Source organism: Scomber japonicus, chromosome 7 (genome assembly GCF_027409825.1).
Source record: "Scomber japonicus isolate fScoJap1 chromosome 7, fScoJap1.pri, whole genome shotgun sequence".
Lineage (NCBI taxonomy): Eukaryota > Metazoa > Chordata > Actinopteri > Scombriformes > Scombridae > Scomber > Scomber japonicus.
In genome coordinates this window covers 12,921,213-12,939,567 of record NC_070584.1, presented here as the reverse complement: position 1 = coordinate 12,939,567, position 18,355 = coordinate 12,921,213, and the positions used below count along the sequence as shown (strand labels likewise).

Sequence of the window (18,355 nt, the reverse complement as noted above, 5' to 3'; positions counted from 1 at the left end):
TATAGTCATGGAGTCTTTTAATCCTTTTTGACTTACACAGTTTGAAGCAATGCTAGGGAACACAGGGGTATATGTGAATTAGCAGTATGGAAGTACAAACAGAACAGAATATTGAAATTGCCCCCACGGGCGATTCTCGACTGTGCAGTGGCAGTGAGACACTTCCTGGTGCTGCTCCATTTTATATGTATGAAAATCTCTCACGGATCCATGATATACATTATAGATGAGGGCTCCCGTTCTGCACTCCAGTCACTGGAGCAGAATTTTCCATGATATACCCCCGCACTCCACCACCATCACCACCACCACCACCATCCCTGCTGTCGCTCACTCCTCTCCTCTCTTTCTGTCATCCCTCTCTCCATTCATTTCTCCTTCCATATGCCCTCCCATTGGAGCGTTGTTTCATCCCTCACCAGCTCCCTTTCATCCCTCTCCAGCCCTTTGGTCTCTTATCATTTAATCCTTCCATAAGTCAAACCTTACATCTTTACTTCCACCGCATCCGCCCACCCCTTCCTTCACTTACCCTCCCCCTCCCCCTCCCCCATTCCACAAAGCAAGCGAGCAGGGAACATGTGACCAGTGAGGTGGGAGCCTGCTGGGCCTCCCCCTGCAGTGCCACCATTCGTTGATTTGTCTCCTCCGGTTCCATATTGATTTTGTTTTAAACAAGGGAAAAATACAAGAAGAATGAGGTGCCGGAGGTGACATGAAAAAAAAAAAGAGGTAAGGGGGAAAGAAAGTGAGAGGGGTGGAAAGAGAAAAGAGGAAAAGTGCTTCTATGTATCAAATCTATGAGTTCGGTCCCGGGTGTGTTCAGGGTATTAACAGGAGGTTACTGTACAGAGGGTGAACTGAAATTGAATAGAGCACAAGAGGAGAGATGGAGTGAAGATGGAGAGAGAATCTGAGATCCTTTATTTAATAATCTCTCTTTTTTTAAATTCCCGCTCTTTACTTTGTGTGTGCTAAATGAGTTCTGGGGTTGGCTATGTGGCAAATGCATCTCATTCTATGTCATGGTACAGTTCCTGCCCTAAAATGATTCTCTGCTTAGTTCAATTTAAGTTGTGTGCAGAATAATCGATCCCCCCATTAATTCTACTTAGCTGAGCTTCACAGTACAAGCCTGGGCTTGACTAGTCCACCAAGGCCAGCGCTGCTGAATGGCTGACCTTTACACGGCTCGGACTGCCATTGATTTTCAGCAGGACTTATTTCATGAACTGGGGTTTGGGACAGGGCACCAAGATGAAGATGAACTATGAAGAAAAAAATGTTTCTTTGGCCCTTTCCATTTTCTCTGCTTTCTTCTCTCGTATTTCTCTCCTTTTCTCTGTCCTCTGTACTTTGAAATAAGTACTGTACAGTGTATTGGCTGAGCCCTGTGGGTGGCATAGTCTGAGAGCAAATAAAGCACTCCCTGTGTGACCCCCCTCCAACCCCTGAGCTAGAAGCCCCCCCATGTCCTGTGAGTGTTGGTGTGTGTGTATGCTTTCTGTTCAATCTTTGGTGTCTGTGTATGCGTATTTCTGTCCATGCTTGAGTGTACTGTATGAAGGCTAGACTGTTAAGTGCTCTCTCTGTGACATGGCCCCTTGGTATTTACAGTTAGGAAATAATGCAAAACAGAGAGTGTGAACAAGCCATTAGAGCTCCCAGTACTGCCCTCAGAGCCAAAGAATTGAGGAAAACAATCCTCACCCCATGAAACGACACACACAACATCCACCTACCAACTACAGGGGTGAGCAGGAGCGAACAGTACGATAGAATTCATCTCATATCCCAAATGTAATTTCAGCAGGATTTAAGGTCCTATATTGTACATCATTAAACCTTTAAGTCTTAATTGTTAGACAAATGTGTTCAAATGAACATCATTAAAATGAATAAATTAATAATGTGTAAGTGTAGGAAGCCTCTGAGTGTGATTTAACTGGAGTTCATAGAGAGAGCAGTGAGCCTCCCTCTCTCACTCTCTGTCTGTCGTCTCTCCTTGGCCTGCATTAGCTGTATATCAGTGACTGTTAAGAGTAAAAACATATTTTAAATTTAACATGCGCTCATGAATACATGCATGCATACAAATGTCCCTGGGTGGTGGGAGGTACCTGGGGCAGGTGAGGTCGTGTGTTGTCAAGGATTTCGCTGTAGAAATGGAGTAGGATATGTTATCAGGATAGTGGTGAGGGTGACCAGGTGGTGTGTAGCATTTGCATATGAAGCATTTGCACCACATTACTGGCCTTTCTCTGTATATTAGCGTGGGGGATCTTTTACTGTACTCCTCCTGGGTCCATAATTTTGGACCAAAACAGATGCACATTAATGATTTTTAGTTATTTTTAAAAGACATAATCTGCAAGACGCTCAAGAACAGTCAGAAACAGTTGGAAATAGACCTTAAAAATCAGTTTATTGGAATTCAAAAAACACATTTTTCTCCTGTGATGGTTATGACGCACCATGTGATGAGAGCTGATAGTGAGTCACTTCATTATAAGACATATTGACGCACAAAGTCAAGATTTACAACAATAGATAAGAACTCTATCCAAATCTATTTACACTACGCCAGACTTTTTAAGGAACATAGTGAAGAACAGTCAGTTGGAGGAGCACAGCATATATGTGGTTACATGTACAAACTCTAGGTTACTCTGCAGTGTAAGTGCATCCTACAACAACTCGATCGCCATGGTTGCAAATGTTTTTAAATAAATGCATGTAAGACGCAACTTCATTTATTCCCTTTTCACTTCAAATTCTGACCAAATTTAGATGTAAACAGGCAGGCAAAACATTGCGCCAAACCACAACCACTCACCCACTCCCAGCCCTACCAATGAAATAAGCCACCCAAGGCCTTGGTAGGCAGTGAGGAGTGGGAGCTGGCAGAGACACTTCCAATGTGTTTTCCGCTCCAGTGCTTCTTGTTCTCACTTCGTCAGAGTGTGTTTGCTGCAGATTGGGAGAAATGGTGAGAGGTCAGGCTGGTGTGCTGTTTGTCTGGCCCTCAGGTTCTGTGCAGTTCAAGGTTGTGAGAGGGGTTTTCTAGTTTATTTAGCAAACAATTTCACTGTCTTGCAGCGTCAGACTTGAGAGGAGGAGGAGGTGGAGACGAGAGGCAGGGCTAGAGGACAGGCCTGTCCCTTTTGTTTGGTGCTGAATGTGCTTATAGACAAGCAGGGATTTTCTCTAAGTGTCAGGATGAAACATAAGCAGGCTTTACAGCCAAGGGGTGGAGTGGTGCGAGAGTGATGGGACCAGCAGAAGTCACAGGTGACAGAATACTGTGCCTGTTCGTGTGCTTGTGTGTATGAGACATGGGGTATTGATATGCTGGGAATGAAGCTCAGAGCAGATGGACAGAGCAGGCTGGCCCTGTCGATCCTGTGAGCTCTGCTTCCTTCTTGCAATCCCCCCTTTGATAGACACCCGCGCGCACACACACACACACACACACACACACACACACAAACATACACATGTACTAGGAAACTTGATAATGGTCCTATAGGATAACAAATGGTCGATCATCCTGTCATTAATAACCAGTATGTCATACTGATCTGTAGCTGTGGCAGATGTGGCCGGTTAATGAGACCAAATGGAGAAGTCTACCAGTGGAGTATCATAGCAGACAGCAGCATTTAGGAAAGAAGGTGCGTAGAGTGAAAGCATACATACAACGAAAGGAAAGAAAAGAGAAAGAGTAAAAGGACACATTTTTGACATAATGCAGTTAGTAGATGAGTGAAGTATTCACATTTCTGACATAGGGTTTACTCTATTTTGTCCGTCTCCCTCTTCCTGGCACCCCTCAGACCTCCCTCCATTCCAACGCCAACATGCTTGGCTGCGTTCCTATCTATCCCCATCCTTCCATCTATCTCTATCCTCCTCTTACCTCCTCCTCTCCTGGTCCCCCTCACCCCCACCCCCCACCTAGGAGGGGTGGCATAGATAGTCGGGGAGGAGGGGGGTAGAAAAGTGCAAGTGCTGGTGAATTGCTAATAGGCAATCATAGTGCACAGGACAAGGATGCCTACTGGAGGTCTAGGGACCATTAAAGAAACGTCAACTCGGCATTGGTATGCCAAGAATTATGAGTCAGTGGGCAGGCAACACTTCTTGGCTGCTATTGGTCAGGGCAGCAGGCCATAATCTGTCACAATCCTGGAGTTGCTGTGACAGCAGTCGGAGCATTCTGGGCTCAACTCAGAGGGTAAAGGAAACATGCAGCTAGGGGTGTGTGTGTGTGTGTGTGTGTGTGTGTGTGTGTGTGTGTGTACATATATAAGCCTGTATGAGTGTGTTCAGTTGCATGAGGGCACGTACTAACAGAACATTTCCCGAAACCAACATTATGAACGTCTTACTAATTTAATATAAGTCATGTTGGTGCATTTAGCGAACTAGCCTTTAATGCACCTGAAAGTACAGCAATGAATCTCATCAGAAGTACAAACAGCCATGTGTGTGGCCTCATTCCAAAAAGGATAAGATGGTATTGGTCCACCTACCAGTTTTAAGTGATGTTATTAACCGTGCATGTAGAATCAAACTCAAACAACTCAAATGCTTGACAAATTGCAGCCAGGGGCACTGATAAAGAATGCCAAATCATTTGTGTGGGCACTCTGGCAATGTGTCATATATATGACGAGTGCAAGGTTGAGAAAGGAGTAACAGAAAACACTCACACACTTGTCCAGTGAATGTTACACAAGCATTTGCTAATGTAACTCTATATCATAAAATATCCTGTTGATCAGGCTATAAGGATATACTCAAATTACAGCTTGTTCTTACTTTAAATTTCTGTTTTAGCAAACAAAGGTTGAAAAGGGGCTTAATTACTGAATATGTTAAATAAGAGTTACTCAGTCATATTCCTTGACTTTCTGTGAATTGCACAGTTCAAAAAACTGATAAGCGGTCCACTGGGAACAGGTATGACATTTCAGGTCATGTCAGGAGCCCTATGTGCACCTGTAACGGTGTGCCTACATGCTTTGCTTGATATCCTACATCATTACCATAGCAGCAACTCACTGACTGTCAGGCAGGACGTAATCTTCAAAGCAAATATCAAGGCAGTAGCCAGATAGGGAACATGGTGTCGGTGCATAAGGGCACCTTTAAGCATTAAAGCCTCACACAACTCTAGATCTGTAATTCTGTCACGGACCATATCCTCTGCCATTTCGTTACTTCCTGCTTGCTCCGGACTCTTGCTGTGGCACATGCTGGGATTGGCATGATGTTGCCCTTCTGAAGCCACTGGGTTGGGTCTTTCGTCACGATCTTATCTTTCTAAGGACAGTTCCTCAAAATGAACTGAAGAGCATAAACCACATCAAACAGCGCACAGAATAAGAAAGAGAGAGAGTGTGTCTGTGTGTGTGGGAAAGATGTGAGCCCACCAAATGCTTAAGCCTCCAGTGTGCTGTGCAGATAAGATTCATTAGATAGGTTGGTAAATGCAAGAGAGAGGCAAAGCGAGGCAGACAGAGAGGGAGAGAGAGAGAGACAGAGAGAGAGACTGGGAGAGAGAGAGATTGAGCTTGCTGCTGCTCCAGCATTTGTTGACACAGATTTACAATGAGTCTCCCACTGCTTCACGCATTACAGTAACACACCATGTCAATAGCTCTCTGGGCTTGAAAAGCGGCCGTGCCAAAGATGTCTGGGAGTGATGCCCTTCCCCTGATAACCAAAGTGTGGCTCATAAGTCAGGAAGTCTTCTCTTCTCAGTCTCTACATCTTCTTTAGCGTCTTTTTATTAGTTTCTTCTTTTTTTCTGTCGCTTCTGTAAGATCATTTTCCTCCCCCCTTCTTCTCCATCTCTCTCAGTCTCTTACTCCTCTCTCCCTCTGTTTCTCTTTATCTTTTGGACGCCCCGCTACAGACTCAGTAGGACAGGATTTAGGCATTAGCTCAATCCCCCTATCTACTCCCCCTCATGATTGCACACTGTTTCTGTCACCCACATACCCTAGTCCACTGCACAAGTCTTGTAGGACTCAGAGTCTCTTATACAAATACTAGTAGAGAGCTTATACTCCACATGACAGGAAGACATAATCAACTAGACAGCATGGTGTGAGCGAGTGACAGTGACTGTGTGTAGGGTTGGGGCCGACAAGCAAACACAGAGGTGTAGAGATATTTAGATGGTATTTTGAGTTGATCAGAGGTCTATACAGAAGTAATAAAGAGTTTGATGAGAACCAACACAATCTCATGCCACCTAACTCTGTCTGCTGAGTCATGGGGCGCCACAAATTAGGTGGTTTTGATGTGTGACATTCACCTTCATGAAATCTTGATGAGAGCTGAGGTCTGCTGTCTGTGTAATGAGGGCTGTAGCAGTCAGACAGCTGGCCAACCACTTCAGCTAGTGAAGCTATGATAATAGAGAGGGTTGGAAAGCCTTTTGGAAAGCATTCTGTAGATGGACTTCAGGCTGTTTCTGGGAGGCAGTTAGTGTTTTGGGGGAAGAGATAAACAGGAACTTGGATGGCATCAGACAACAGAAGGTCTAATGATCTTAATCAGGGATGTTGTAGTGGTGCTAGTAGTAATGGTACTACAGATCGCACGTTGTGAGTTAGCTGTGGCCTCATTACTAATTGGTGCATTTCAAGAGGCATTCAATGTAACAGATGGATATCAACAGTTTTGTTCCAAAAGGAGCACATCAGCTTTAAAAGAAAAAAGAAAACTACAAAAATAAAAGAGATTGCACTTTCTAAACAAGAGCATTTTTGTCTGTGGGCCTTTATATAATGAAACCTATATATTTCAGAGGATAACGATGGAGTTCATGTTGTTTTTTTAGTCAAACCTGATACAGCAGTATGGAATATAACTTTTTATATGTATAAATGTGATAGCGACTAGCTGAGGTCTGCAGGTGTCTGTCAGTCCATGTCAGCGCCTCAAGCTCTAAATCCTGTTGGTTCTGATAGGAATCCCAAAGCTTATAGTAGCTGCCATCTCCTCAGCTCTGACCGATGCTTCTTATCAGGACCACCACACTGCCGCCGCCAGCACATTTTCACATGTGGATAAATTATAAATCACTTGCACAAACATTCTTCCATATGCTCTCAAGCACATAGATGAACATGCTCACATAGATTCACTATATTTATGCAGGGCGCAAGCAGCATGAGTACATCAATGGCCATACATTGTTCAAAAGTGCAGTAATGACTCAGTTAAAAATGCAGACACACACACACACACACACACACACACACACACACACACACTCACACTTATCCGCACTCATAGAGTGAATTGTATGGCGATTACTTATTTCAAACCCGCTCACGTAAAAAACAGGCGCATGAAAACGTTTCAGCTCTGTGAGCAAAGGGCTGTGATGTGCATGAGCTTACTTCGAGCTCAAAACTGCTCAACACTCACTTGCTCATCAGGCTGTGCTCTGGGGAAGTCTGTGAGTGCTGTCTTCAACCAATGGTGCCAGTGATCAAACCAAACAACCCATCAAAGGTCATTGTCAGTATTCAAAGAAGTCAAATGTGCTTTGAGTTGTTTAATCATCAATGTATTTGGGTTTTGGACTGTTGTCTGGACAAAACAACCAATTTCTAGTCAAAAATAATCTGTATGCATACAGTATGTGTGTGTGTGCGTGTGTGTGTGTGTGTGGATGAGAGAAACGTAGTGACATGCACATATTCTTGTGTGTAATTTACTTTCTGGTGATAAATAAATAAATAACCAGTAAATTCTCTGGTACACATTAATTTCAAAGACTTAATATTGTTGCAGCGTTTCATTAGCTGAAAAATGTATACTGTTCTGTTGAAAAATGCTCCGTGATACCAACACATTTTCTTGTAAAAGTAGTGAGATGTCTTTTCATATCCAGTTGATTTACAATATCAAGAAACAGTTCATTACTAAGCTCGACTAAGCCTTTAAATTAGATCTTCACTTGTAATTTGTACATTTTTTATTGTTAATGAACAATTATTGCGATTGCAATGAAGCACTTCATAACTGTAAATCATTACACCATGGCTCCTCTCTCTCACTGTCTTTCTCTCCCCTACTCTCTCTGTCTCCTCCCTACTGTATACAGTAGATTTATTAGCTGAAGCTGGGGCCCCCGGACAGTCACCACTCAGTACTTGCTCAGATCAATAATTGGAAATATTAATTATATCAGCAGAGACGGAACCAGTCAGAAGGGGGCTGTTTATGCCCCTGTTACTGAGCAGTGCAGCAACATGAGCTTTGATGGCCCACTAATATGTATTAATGATCCCAGGACAAACATTACTCTATATTAAACCTGAGTGAAAGCAAGAAGACCTCACACATATTGTGCAGCTATTAGAGTTCTTTTTTTGCAAGTACTGCAAGCAAGTGCTGTTGCTTTACTGTTGTAAAAGTACTTTTAGAGCCTCTGCAAAACCAGGACATGATTTATTGCAGTTTTATTCCGAAGTACTGCTTTCCCCTCTATTGGATGTTAATTTTTTGGATGATATAAAAGTCAGAAACAAGCAAAGTTTGGGGCTTGGAATGGCACCAGGTCTTTGAAACCCTTTCCAAGGCAGTATTATTTTCTAGCTACTGGTCCTCTGTGGGATTTCAGCACTGTAGAGTCTGGGTACTGCTCTATCCTGCTAAACTCTACTAGTCATGAACTAATTACTGCCATAGATAGTGCCAACAGTAGTCTTTAAATCTCCTCACTACTAACAGGCCAAGTCCTGACTACAGTTCCTTGACTTGCTCAGTGTAATTTGAAATCAGACAGTGGAATGTCTTTTGTGGCCGGAGCCCAGGGCCTTTGGTCTTTTTTTGTAGCTAATAATAGTTCCAGTAGAAAGACGTTTGCTCCCCAGTCAGGCCAAACTTTACTAGGCTACTGGTGTTATGATAAAGTCAGAGAAAAATTGAATCTATGCAGTGTTCATATACAATATGATCTAAGATTGGTCACATTTATGCCAGCCTCAAACCAAACAACTTTTCAAGCAAATTCACAGTCGCAGACAAATTTCCAATGTTGGAACGAAACACAAGAGTTTGGTACACTCACGCTATCTCCATCATTTGGTGTAAGTTGTATATAAAACTCAGTCTAAGCAGTCTTTTCTCATCATGATATTCTAATAATGTCAAACATGTTTAATATTATTGGAAATGTTTAGTCTTGGCTCAGGGAAATAGTGAAGTTCAATAATGTGAACATTGTTAACAATAGGTACACTCTTACTAAACAGAAAGCAGCAAAGCAGGTAGATAGTAAACATGGCGGTGACTCTGGGGAGGTGCAAGAACGTGAACAAGTCTCGGTTTTCTGAGGAAAAGGAGAAGAAACGGGTGGAGTTGTGGAGTGAACAAGAGTACCTCTTTGATGTGCCCTTCAATTTGTACCACAATAGAGAAGAGAAAGAAAAAAAGTGAACAGAAATTGCTGCAGCTGGCTGGTTTTTCAGAACAAACCACTACACATACAAGGGCAGTTGTGGCCAAAAGCTGCTTCTGTTTCTGCTCCATTGTTCAACCTTGTTTCTTCTTGTAAATTACTACCAGGAGCAGGATGGGAAATAATCTCCAAAGGAATCTAGTTGTAGTCTTGCAAATAGTGACCCTGCAAGATCCCCAGTCTTTGCAAAATCTATGACTATAAACTCAATGACTTATGACACATTGTCTTTAGACGTGAGAGAGTGTCTTTTCAAAGTCTTTTCAAAGTCTTCTAGTGTATAGTGGCATTAGACACATCAATTTGTAGCCAATTTCAGCCAAAGAATAGCAGACCATCAGTCTTAAAGACTGGCTGACAAAAACAGAGAAAAACTGACAGGCGATGTGTGTATATTCTAGGCCTATTGCACAGTACATTATGCACTGTGGGCCTGAGGCTTACTATCACACCCTCCATATAAAACAGCAGCATACCACTGCTCCAAGCTTTAATTCAACTGACTGGATGCTTAACTGTGCAAATGAGGTGGCTCAATGAAAGCATATGGAAGTATAGATTTGTCAGAGCCCTTAGAGCAGCTCAGATTGTGGTTTGAGGAGCAGAGAGAGACTCGAGCTTGTACTTTCAAGTCAACTCAGCGAAGAATAGTAACAAGACTGAAGATTGTGTTGTTGTGAGTCATCAGGGAAGCTTGTTAGAGTCAAAAAACATTCAGTTCACATTTACTTCAACCTGCTTATGGCCTTTGAGATACAAAATGACCTGATGTAAAATACTACTGTACATGTTTGTTTATTGTGTTTATTCAACATTGAATACAGCAGTTCACAACTTCTCACCAGCTTGTAAATGCACCATAAATCAGAAGAAACTTGTCAAATCATTTTTTTGACTGCACGATCACTCGGCACCTCACATCTCAACATTCACTTTCCACTAACACATTCTAAACGTTCCCTTTTAAGAAAATCAAAAGTGTTTTTCGGTGGACTAAAACTATGTTTTCCTCATGGGCTGCTGAATACAAATGAACAAATATTTGCCGGGGACAAATTATTTGCACTTCACTGAATATCACATTTAGATTGGGAACATCTCTAGCATTCATATTTAGAAAAATGTTTTTTCATTATATTAATGCTAGGAATGCCATAGCCGGTTTGTTAAACATTATAAGATAAATTCAGATGCTGGATAGTCACATCCACATCCCTTGGTAGATAAGGAAACAGAATATCAGGACAGCCAACTTAATTTATAGAATAGATATTTTCCCAGCAATATATCTGTTTAGGTTTAAAACATGCTTTCATCACTTGGCCATTATTTTAGGGTTTGCATAATGAAGTTGTGTTACTATTTTTCACCATGTGTTTGAAAGTGAAAGACAGGAAGGTGGAGTCAGAGCAGTAGCAACACCACTCAGCAGTGAAGCAATGTTATCAAAGTACTGCAGGCACCTCTCACACGTTTTTTCTCTGTATCCATCTCTTGTCTTTTTCCACAATGTATCCCTGTTTCCGCTTCTGGTTCCCAACAGCTGCACTTAACCACTCCCTCGACTCAATGAATAGAGGAATGAAAAACATCAATTAAAACATGTTGTCATTTGGGGAGAGCACAACAGTAACTATTTCCCTCAGTTCTTTGTGGGTGTGTCGAGAAGCTACTAACTCCAGACTAGAAAAGAATGAAAATACATATCTGAAGCTAATGAATGGTCTCCTAGGAAACAGCAGCACTTAATACATGTTACTTAGTAGTTACCATGCCTATGCATCTGTAAGAATAAGGATACAAATGTGATTTGCAAAGTGCACTTAATTTGTACTGGAATTACACAATTTCTTCAGATGTGTTTAATGGAAATGGAACAACCTGAGACCATCAGTAGTGACTGTTCAAGACCATAATTCGTTGCTCTTGGGCAAATAAATAGACCATTAAGTTAGCATGTTGGAGGCTGAACAGTAACTAGCTTTAGAGAGAGCTGCCTCCTACACACAGGCACCCTGTAGAGACGGCATAGCATGGTAGAGAAGTCACAGACGCAGATTTGGCCTCCTCCGTCATCCATTTGAACAAAAATCAACTGGCAGGATGGAGGCATCTTTTGTCCGTTTGACATGTCAAAGGCAAATTCAAAGATTTCCTGTGTTGTTGTGTGAAGGAGCAAAGGGTTGTAAAGATATCTGCGAATTTGTCTTGCAGATGTTTTTTCCCCCTTTCAGAGGTGTTCCTGTCTCAGAGGTTCCTTTGAACACGTGTGCGATACTGTCGCGGTTGATTCTGTAATCTATCCGTACATGCTGTGGAGCAGTGCGCCCTGTGGCTTGGCATTAGCATACTGTCGTTACTGTGTTCCTATTGTACAAGGGGAAAAAACACTTGTAGATGGAGAGGGAGAAGTATGGGGAGTGAGCCAAGAAACAAGGAGCTAAAACCTCAACCTTCACAAGCATAACATCCTCCCTGTTTTCCTACAAAGACTTACCCGGCGCTAGTTATTATTTACGATGGGTAAATTTATGGAATAATTTCAGTGAGGGAAGGTTACTCAGTTCCTCAAGGTGAAAATGGATACGTTTAGCACTTAATGAATCGGGCCTGGGCCTCTCCCCCATATATCAGCATGTTATTAAGACATTTTAAAATCCCATTATGGTGTTTCTCCTTGAACATGTCATGCTTTTATTGGACTGCCCTGTCTTTAAATCTGACCTTTTCAGCCCTGCTCTGGAATTGAACAGAAAAAAGTTACATGACAGGACAATGGAACAAAATATACAAATATCAGTGATGGATGGTTTTCAGTGATTTGACTGGGAAGCTTAGTGATGGGAAATAGTTTCAAGCAATAAAAGGTTTTTTAAATAGCAGCTACAAATGGTTTACTGTAAATGGCTGAGGGTGGTAAGTGGTTGCTTTTATGTTTCAGTAATGTTGTTATACATTTTTGTCAGTTTTGGCCCCAATTTTATTAAAACGTGTGTGGGTTTTATTGTAAATCTATGTTTTAGACTAAATCAGAGGAGGAGAGGCAGGGGCATCAGATCTATGAGCATAAATAATCTTGTAAGCTTTATGCTTCGCTATGGTACATATATGCATACACATGCATATTGTATGTGTGTGGGTGGGTGTATCTTCAGAATGTGTGCTAATGTGTGACCAGGAGGCATATGTTGAAATAAAAAAAACAAAAACAACGCTTTAACAGCTTTAATGACCGTATTGTAAATCATGGCTATATCTTTCTAACTTTTCCTCCAAACAAATCGGGGCCCGAGTCTGGTAAAATTGTTCAGCTTGAACAACAATAATGAAAAAAGAGGGAGGTAAAATTGGGAAAGGAGGAGAGCGTGACACAAAGACTGTGATGACAGAGGCATCTAATCCAGGCAATGCCATTCTTATCAGGGTCCAGTGGATTAGAGTGAGCCTCCTAACCAGAGAATCCTTCCCAGCCAGACACTCTCCACCACCCAAGGGCCTGGATCAATAGGCCTGCATTGATCTCTCTCCTCCTGTGGCTGGATTCACTTTTATTAGGACTGCCTCGGCCCCTCTCACTAAGACACACATATGCAGCCTTGCAACCTCTCCACGCACCTGCCATGGACATAGAGATGCACACACACACACACACACGAACAAATCCTACTTTATGTGTGAACGAGAGCAGTGTTTGTTTTGTTTACACTGAATAACAGGCAGCAGAAACACTATAGTGTCAAGTCAACTTAGCTGCATGATGGGGTTTTGGTTTCCTTTCCAGCCAAGGCACTTTGATCATTATCGTAGAGCAGTTATTAGTATGGGAGAGAGGACCTTGACACCTCTGGTTTGTGGCCTCTTGTTGTAGCCGCAACAGCCCGAGTCACCAGTGCTAACCCCTCTGTTGCTCTTTCTTCTCTCTCTCTCCTCCAGATGACTCGCCCCATCCAGGTGAAACCAGCTGACAGCGAGAGCCGTGGAGGTAGTTGTCTTCTTTTCTTCATCATTTATTCATGTCCCCTTTTCATCTGCCTTATCTAGGCTAATTATTTTCATTCTTTCCCTCTGATCTCATCTGTTTCACTGCTCTCAATGCAATATTTTTTCACCTAACAATCTTTTTTTTTTTATTTATTTATTTTTACTTATCTCAATTCGGTTACTCTTATGTAACTGCACTTGCATACTTAATGGTAACAGTTTTATCAGTATAAACAGAGCTATGCAAATATTGAAGAAAAAAATTTATCTAAACGTGTATTTAAGATCATCTTGATTCGACTGCCTGTCTTAACTTTTAGTTTTTTATGGAAATGTCTAGAATCTCATCTCACACAAGTTATAGCTTCTTTTTTTAATTGTTACTGGTTCAAATCTATTAGTCTCATCCTGTATGCTCTTTTTCACTGGTTGTAATTGATTAAAGAGTCCGTTATTGGAGGGCTCTGATGGGGTTTCCTGCTGCCCATCTTTCTTTTCTTGTTCCTTATGCCAAGTACATTATCTTTGCGCTGTAAATTAAATTGTGATTAAGCTCAATACTGGAACTACAGCCTCGCAAAGGCCCAGTTAAAGCCCACACTCCTCGGCTTGTGTGCATTTGAAACACGGGAGAGAGAGAGTAAATGGTATAGAGGGACAGAAAAATGGAGCAGGAGCACGTACAGCTTGCCAAACAATCAATAAATTTGCAGGGTTCTTGCCAAGATCCTCATTACTTGGCCTTAATTCTGTCGTCTTTGATCTCTCCCGTTTTTGGATGCTTTCATTTACTCACTGCCTATCTGCATATATGTTAATGGGATGAGGAGGCATCCTTCAAGTCAGTGGCAGAGACAATGAACCTTGCTGTTATTTTTTGGTGTGCATCTCATGTGTCACCCTCCAACAAAGCAAGTGCCTTTTTGTTATTTAAAGGAGGAACGCTGTCATCCTGGTAGAAGGAGAAGGAGATTTGGAAGTGAAAAAGAGGCAGGGAGAAAAAAAATGCACAAACGATGCCAACTGCATACAGCTGCCGTGCTGCACTTCTGAGGCTTTACCTAAAAACCTCTGCCTGTTTTGGGTGAATTAGAATGGCTGGCCACTTGGCTGCCTGTCAAATGCACACAATCTTCAAAGGACAGCATAACCCCTCTAGATGGATGGAGGAAAGGCCAATTAAGATCACCGTCAATCCTCCATGTTTGTTTGTTTCTTTGTCTTTCTTTCTTTCTTTCTTTCTTTCTTTCTTTCTTTCTTTCTTTCTTTCTTTCTTTCTTTCTTTCTTTTTTCTTTCTTTCTTTCTTTCTCGTCTTTCTTTCTTTCTTTCTCGTCTTTCTTTGTTACTCAACCATTCACTGAGAACATAAGAGGAGTGGTGGTGAGACAAGCAAAAGGGTCTTGTGCTGTCATGATTGATATCCCTTATAGCTCCATCGATTTTGTCATTGTGGTGCTGTGTGTCCACATTAACAATGACACTCAGCTGTCTCTTTACTTGGTTGTGAGTGGCCAGTTTTAGAGCTCCCAGGGCACTTTGGTCAGTATGGGGTCCTCTTATTGGCCAGCCGTGGGGACCCCACTGAGGAACAAATGAGTGCTGGAACAGACCTGAGAGTTGCACATCATCTTAAATGAACAGGTCATAGTGGCGCCACAGGGGCAATCAAACACTAGAGTGACTTTAACGGGTTAGCAAGCCAAAGGGGGATACAAGGATGGAGGAAAGGAGGCTGGGTCTGGTCTTCATTTTTTGGATCTCTCTAATATCTCATCCTGTTTCTAATTTGCTGGCCTGAATTCGCTGTAATTATCTTTGAATTTCTCAAAATCTGATTCTGTCTTTAGAAGCTCTTGCTGCTGTTAGCTGATGGACTGTGCTGCTGATTCTTCTTCATGGCCTACTTTTACAATCCATAGCTTCTTATTTGCAATAAAACATTGAAAAGATTTCATTGTGCTGTCTGGAATTTCTAGGTACTATAATCATTGCTGCCGTTATTTCACACTGAAAAAAAACACACCAAAATCCAAATTTTGTTGTCCTGATCCTTATTGGTCCACCATTGTTATTTCAGGACTAGAACTCAGCACAGCATAAAAGGGCTGGAAGAGCAGATGCTAAAAATATCATTTAGCCTTTCAATGTAACGGAGGGAGGAACACCAGGGACAGACTGTCTGGCCTGCTCTCTTGGGGACCACACTTTATAGTCCGATAGGGGGCACATATTCCTCAGTGCACATAGTCACACTACAACACACCTCATACTAATTAGTCCCTTAATCTCATTATAGGAAGGACAGTTCAGTTCAGCTGCTCCATGTTGCTGTCCATCAGGGACAGACCTGTTACTGTGGTTTTATACCTGCTGGACCTCAGCTTCTCTAGGATCAGCTTTCTGCTGTTATTAAGACCAGACAGGCCCAGGCTAGAACAGTGTACTGTCTCTTTACTGTTACAGTAAAAATTGAAACTGCCTGCCTCCAGTCATCAAACAAGGCCAACCAAGCTTACTTAGGAGAGAAGAAGTAAAACATGTTCTTCTAACAAATTCCTCTAAATATTTTATGACACTTGGACATTTGATCAAAACTGGGCAGTTTATACCCGCATAGCTTTCACTTTATATATTATGAACAACGTAGTAACAAATTCAGTACCACCAGCCACTAGCATCATTGAGGCCGTATGAGTAAACCACCTCTATGATAAAAATTAAAGGGAAATATACGGTAGAGTAAATCCATCCAAATCGTCAGCCCCTGCTGCCGCCTAACAAAGACACACTGTGAAATGAATATTAATGACCAATCACCAAGCTAATCTAGCAGAACAGCAGCCGTTTCACCACGAGCCACCAGCACCGCAAATGTCTCCGTCATTGATGACGCAGACCATCCTGCGATGTTTCTGTAGGGGAGACGTTTAAAGAGGTGCAGCAAGGAGGCAGCAGGGACCTGTCTCTCTCGTTTTCTCCTCACAGGTCTTCTGATATGAAATAGATTGATTTTCCATCACACATGGCACTGATGACTGGCACTGACTGCTGCTGATATTTCATTTTTGAAGGGCTGTTCAGTGCCTCCTTAGAGGGCTTGGCGTCCTTACACAGGATAAATCAGCTTTAAGCGCTTTGGTTTTCCCTTAAACCCTTTACCAGCAGCACCCCTGTTTGCATTCCACCATTACTATCGGACCTTCTTGTTAAATTTTTTTAGCTGGCTGTGATTTTATTTGATTTTATTTTATTCTGTATCAATGTGTTTTAGCCCATCTTAAAAGAGACATTCTACACTCAGGTGAGATTGTTTTATGTAAGTCCTATATATTTTTTATTTGCATATTCATTCTCCTAATTTCCCAACCTAATCCATTATTAAAGTTTCAAGCTCAGAGATTGTCTAGAAAGCAGAGAGAGGAGCAGGCTAACTGTCAGCTGTGGCTCTGTTGGTGTTGCAGCAGGCCTGCCTGGCACAGCTAGAGCTACAGCCCACTCTGAGGAGGCCTGGATTAGAAACAGGCTCTGGTATTATCAAGACAGGCCCGCCGCCCACGCACACACCCACGCAGAGAAGACAAACAGGCAAACACATACATACCCATACGGCTCTGACACACACACACGCTCTCTCTCTCATGCAAACACACACATGCACAGTGGGAAGTTGGATGTACATGATAATAGGAACACGTGTGCACACAGAGGGACATGGCCAGTATAGGTAACATATTTACACACACACAGACATAGTACACATATGCTGAATGGAATGGGTCAATTTTATTTTCATGTGCTGTGTTTCGTGTTTCGGGCCAAGCAGCAGTGTTGCATTGTGTTTGTGTGTTTACTCCAACTGAAGGACAATGAAGAGGTTTGCTCCAGTTCACTGAGATGTGACGGAACAAACAGACAGAGAGAGAGAGAGAGAGAGAGAGAGAGAGTCAGAGCGAGAGGCAATAAGTTAAATGTAGAATGAGTACAAAAAAAAAAAGAAAGAAAGATTGGGAATCTAGATTGAGAGAACAGGGCTACATGCTCGGTTGCTGTTCTGCGTTCAGTTTTTGATGATGAATTTATCTGGCGTAAAAGACAACAGAGTGGTCCATGTATTAAACATCAGTGGTGTTCTCCTTTCCTTACGAGACGAGCTCCGCGTGTCAGAGCAGCTCAGTAATAAAGCAAGCAGGAAGACCTCTAAGCTCCACTGATCCCCTTTAAAAAAGAGAGGAGGAATGAAAGAGAGACGAGTAGTTAGAGGGAGAGGAATGAGGGGAGGAAAGATGGATGGTGAGAGTAAAGAGGTAGAAGAAGAGAATGTGTTCTAAGACAGTGAAGGTGCAGAAAGAGACAGAGTGAGAGAGAACAAGTGCAAAATAAACAGACATGTGTGGATCTATAGATTACTGATGACTGGTTAGGCATAAATGAAGAGATAATGAAATGGTGGGGAGCATGTTCAGAGGTTGTGGGGATCAGGGTGAGCTAATCCAATGGTAAGGCCAGCTATGGATCACACAGTCAGAGCTCAAACTCCTTGTCCAAATCCCTTCTGGTGCTCTTACACAAACAATACTGATACACAGGCCTTTGCCAGACCATAGTTCAGTCATCTAACCCCACAGAGCCAGCCTGGGATGTTCAGGTCACTCTGCCTGTAAGCTCTTAAAATTACCCTCACATCAGCACAAACTGATTTGTTTTGAAGGGGAGGCCAGGCGAATTAGGTTTATGGAAGACAGACGTAGAGGAGAGAAAGTGGGAGGACAACAGACAAACAAACAAAGAGAAAGAGATGATGACATCATTTCTATAGGGATGTACTTTGCTCCTGAGGGTCAGATTGTGCTGAGTGCTGTAGGAGTTATGCAGAGTCAGTGGAA

General features: G+C 42.3%; 1 protein-coding gene across 50 annotated transcripts in view; it reads left to right on the top strand.

The window, feature by feature from the left end:
- The window catches only part of celf5a (cugbp, Elav-like family member 5a), a 178,502-nt gene that overhangs the window by 89,789 nt on the left and 70,358 nt on the right, over window positions 1–18,355 (top strand). For 27 of the 50 annotated variants that reach the window (XM_053322930.1, XM_053322905.1, XM_053322928.1 and 24 more), the window contains exon 3: window positions 13,424–13,472. In XM_053322930.1, coding sequence (XP_053178905.1) covers window positions 13,424–13,472 — 49 coding nt within the window. Of the gene's footprint in view, window positions 1–13,423; window positions 13,476–18,355 lie in introns of all 50 variants that reach the window. The other 23 variants (XM_053322934.1, XM_053322894.1, XM_053322916.1 and 20 more) reach the window with 1 other exon arrangement.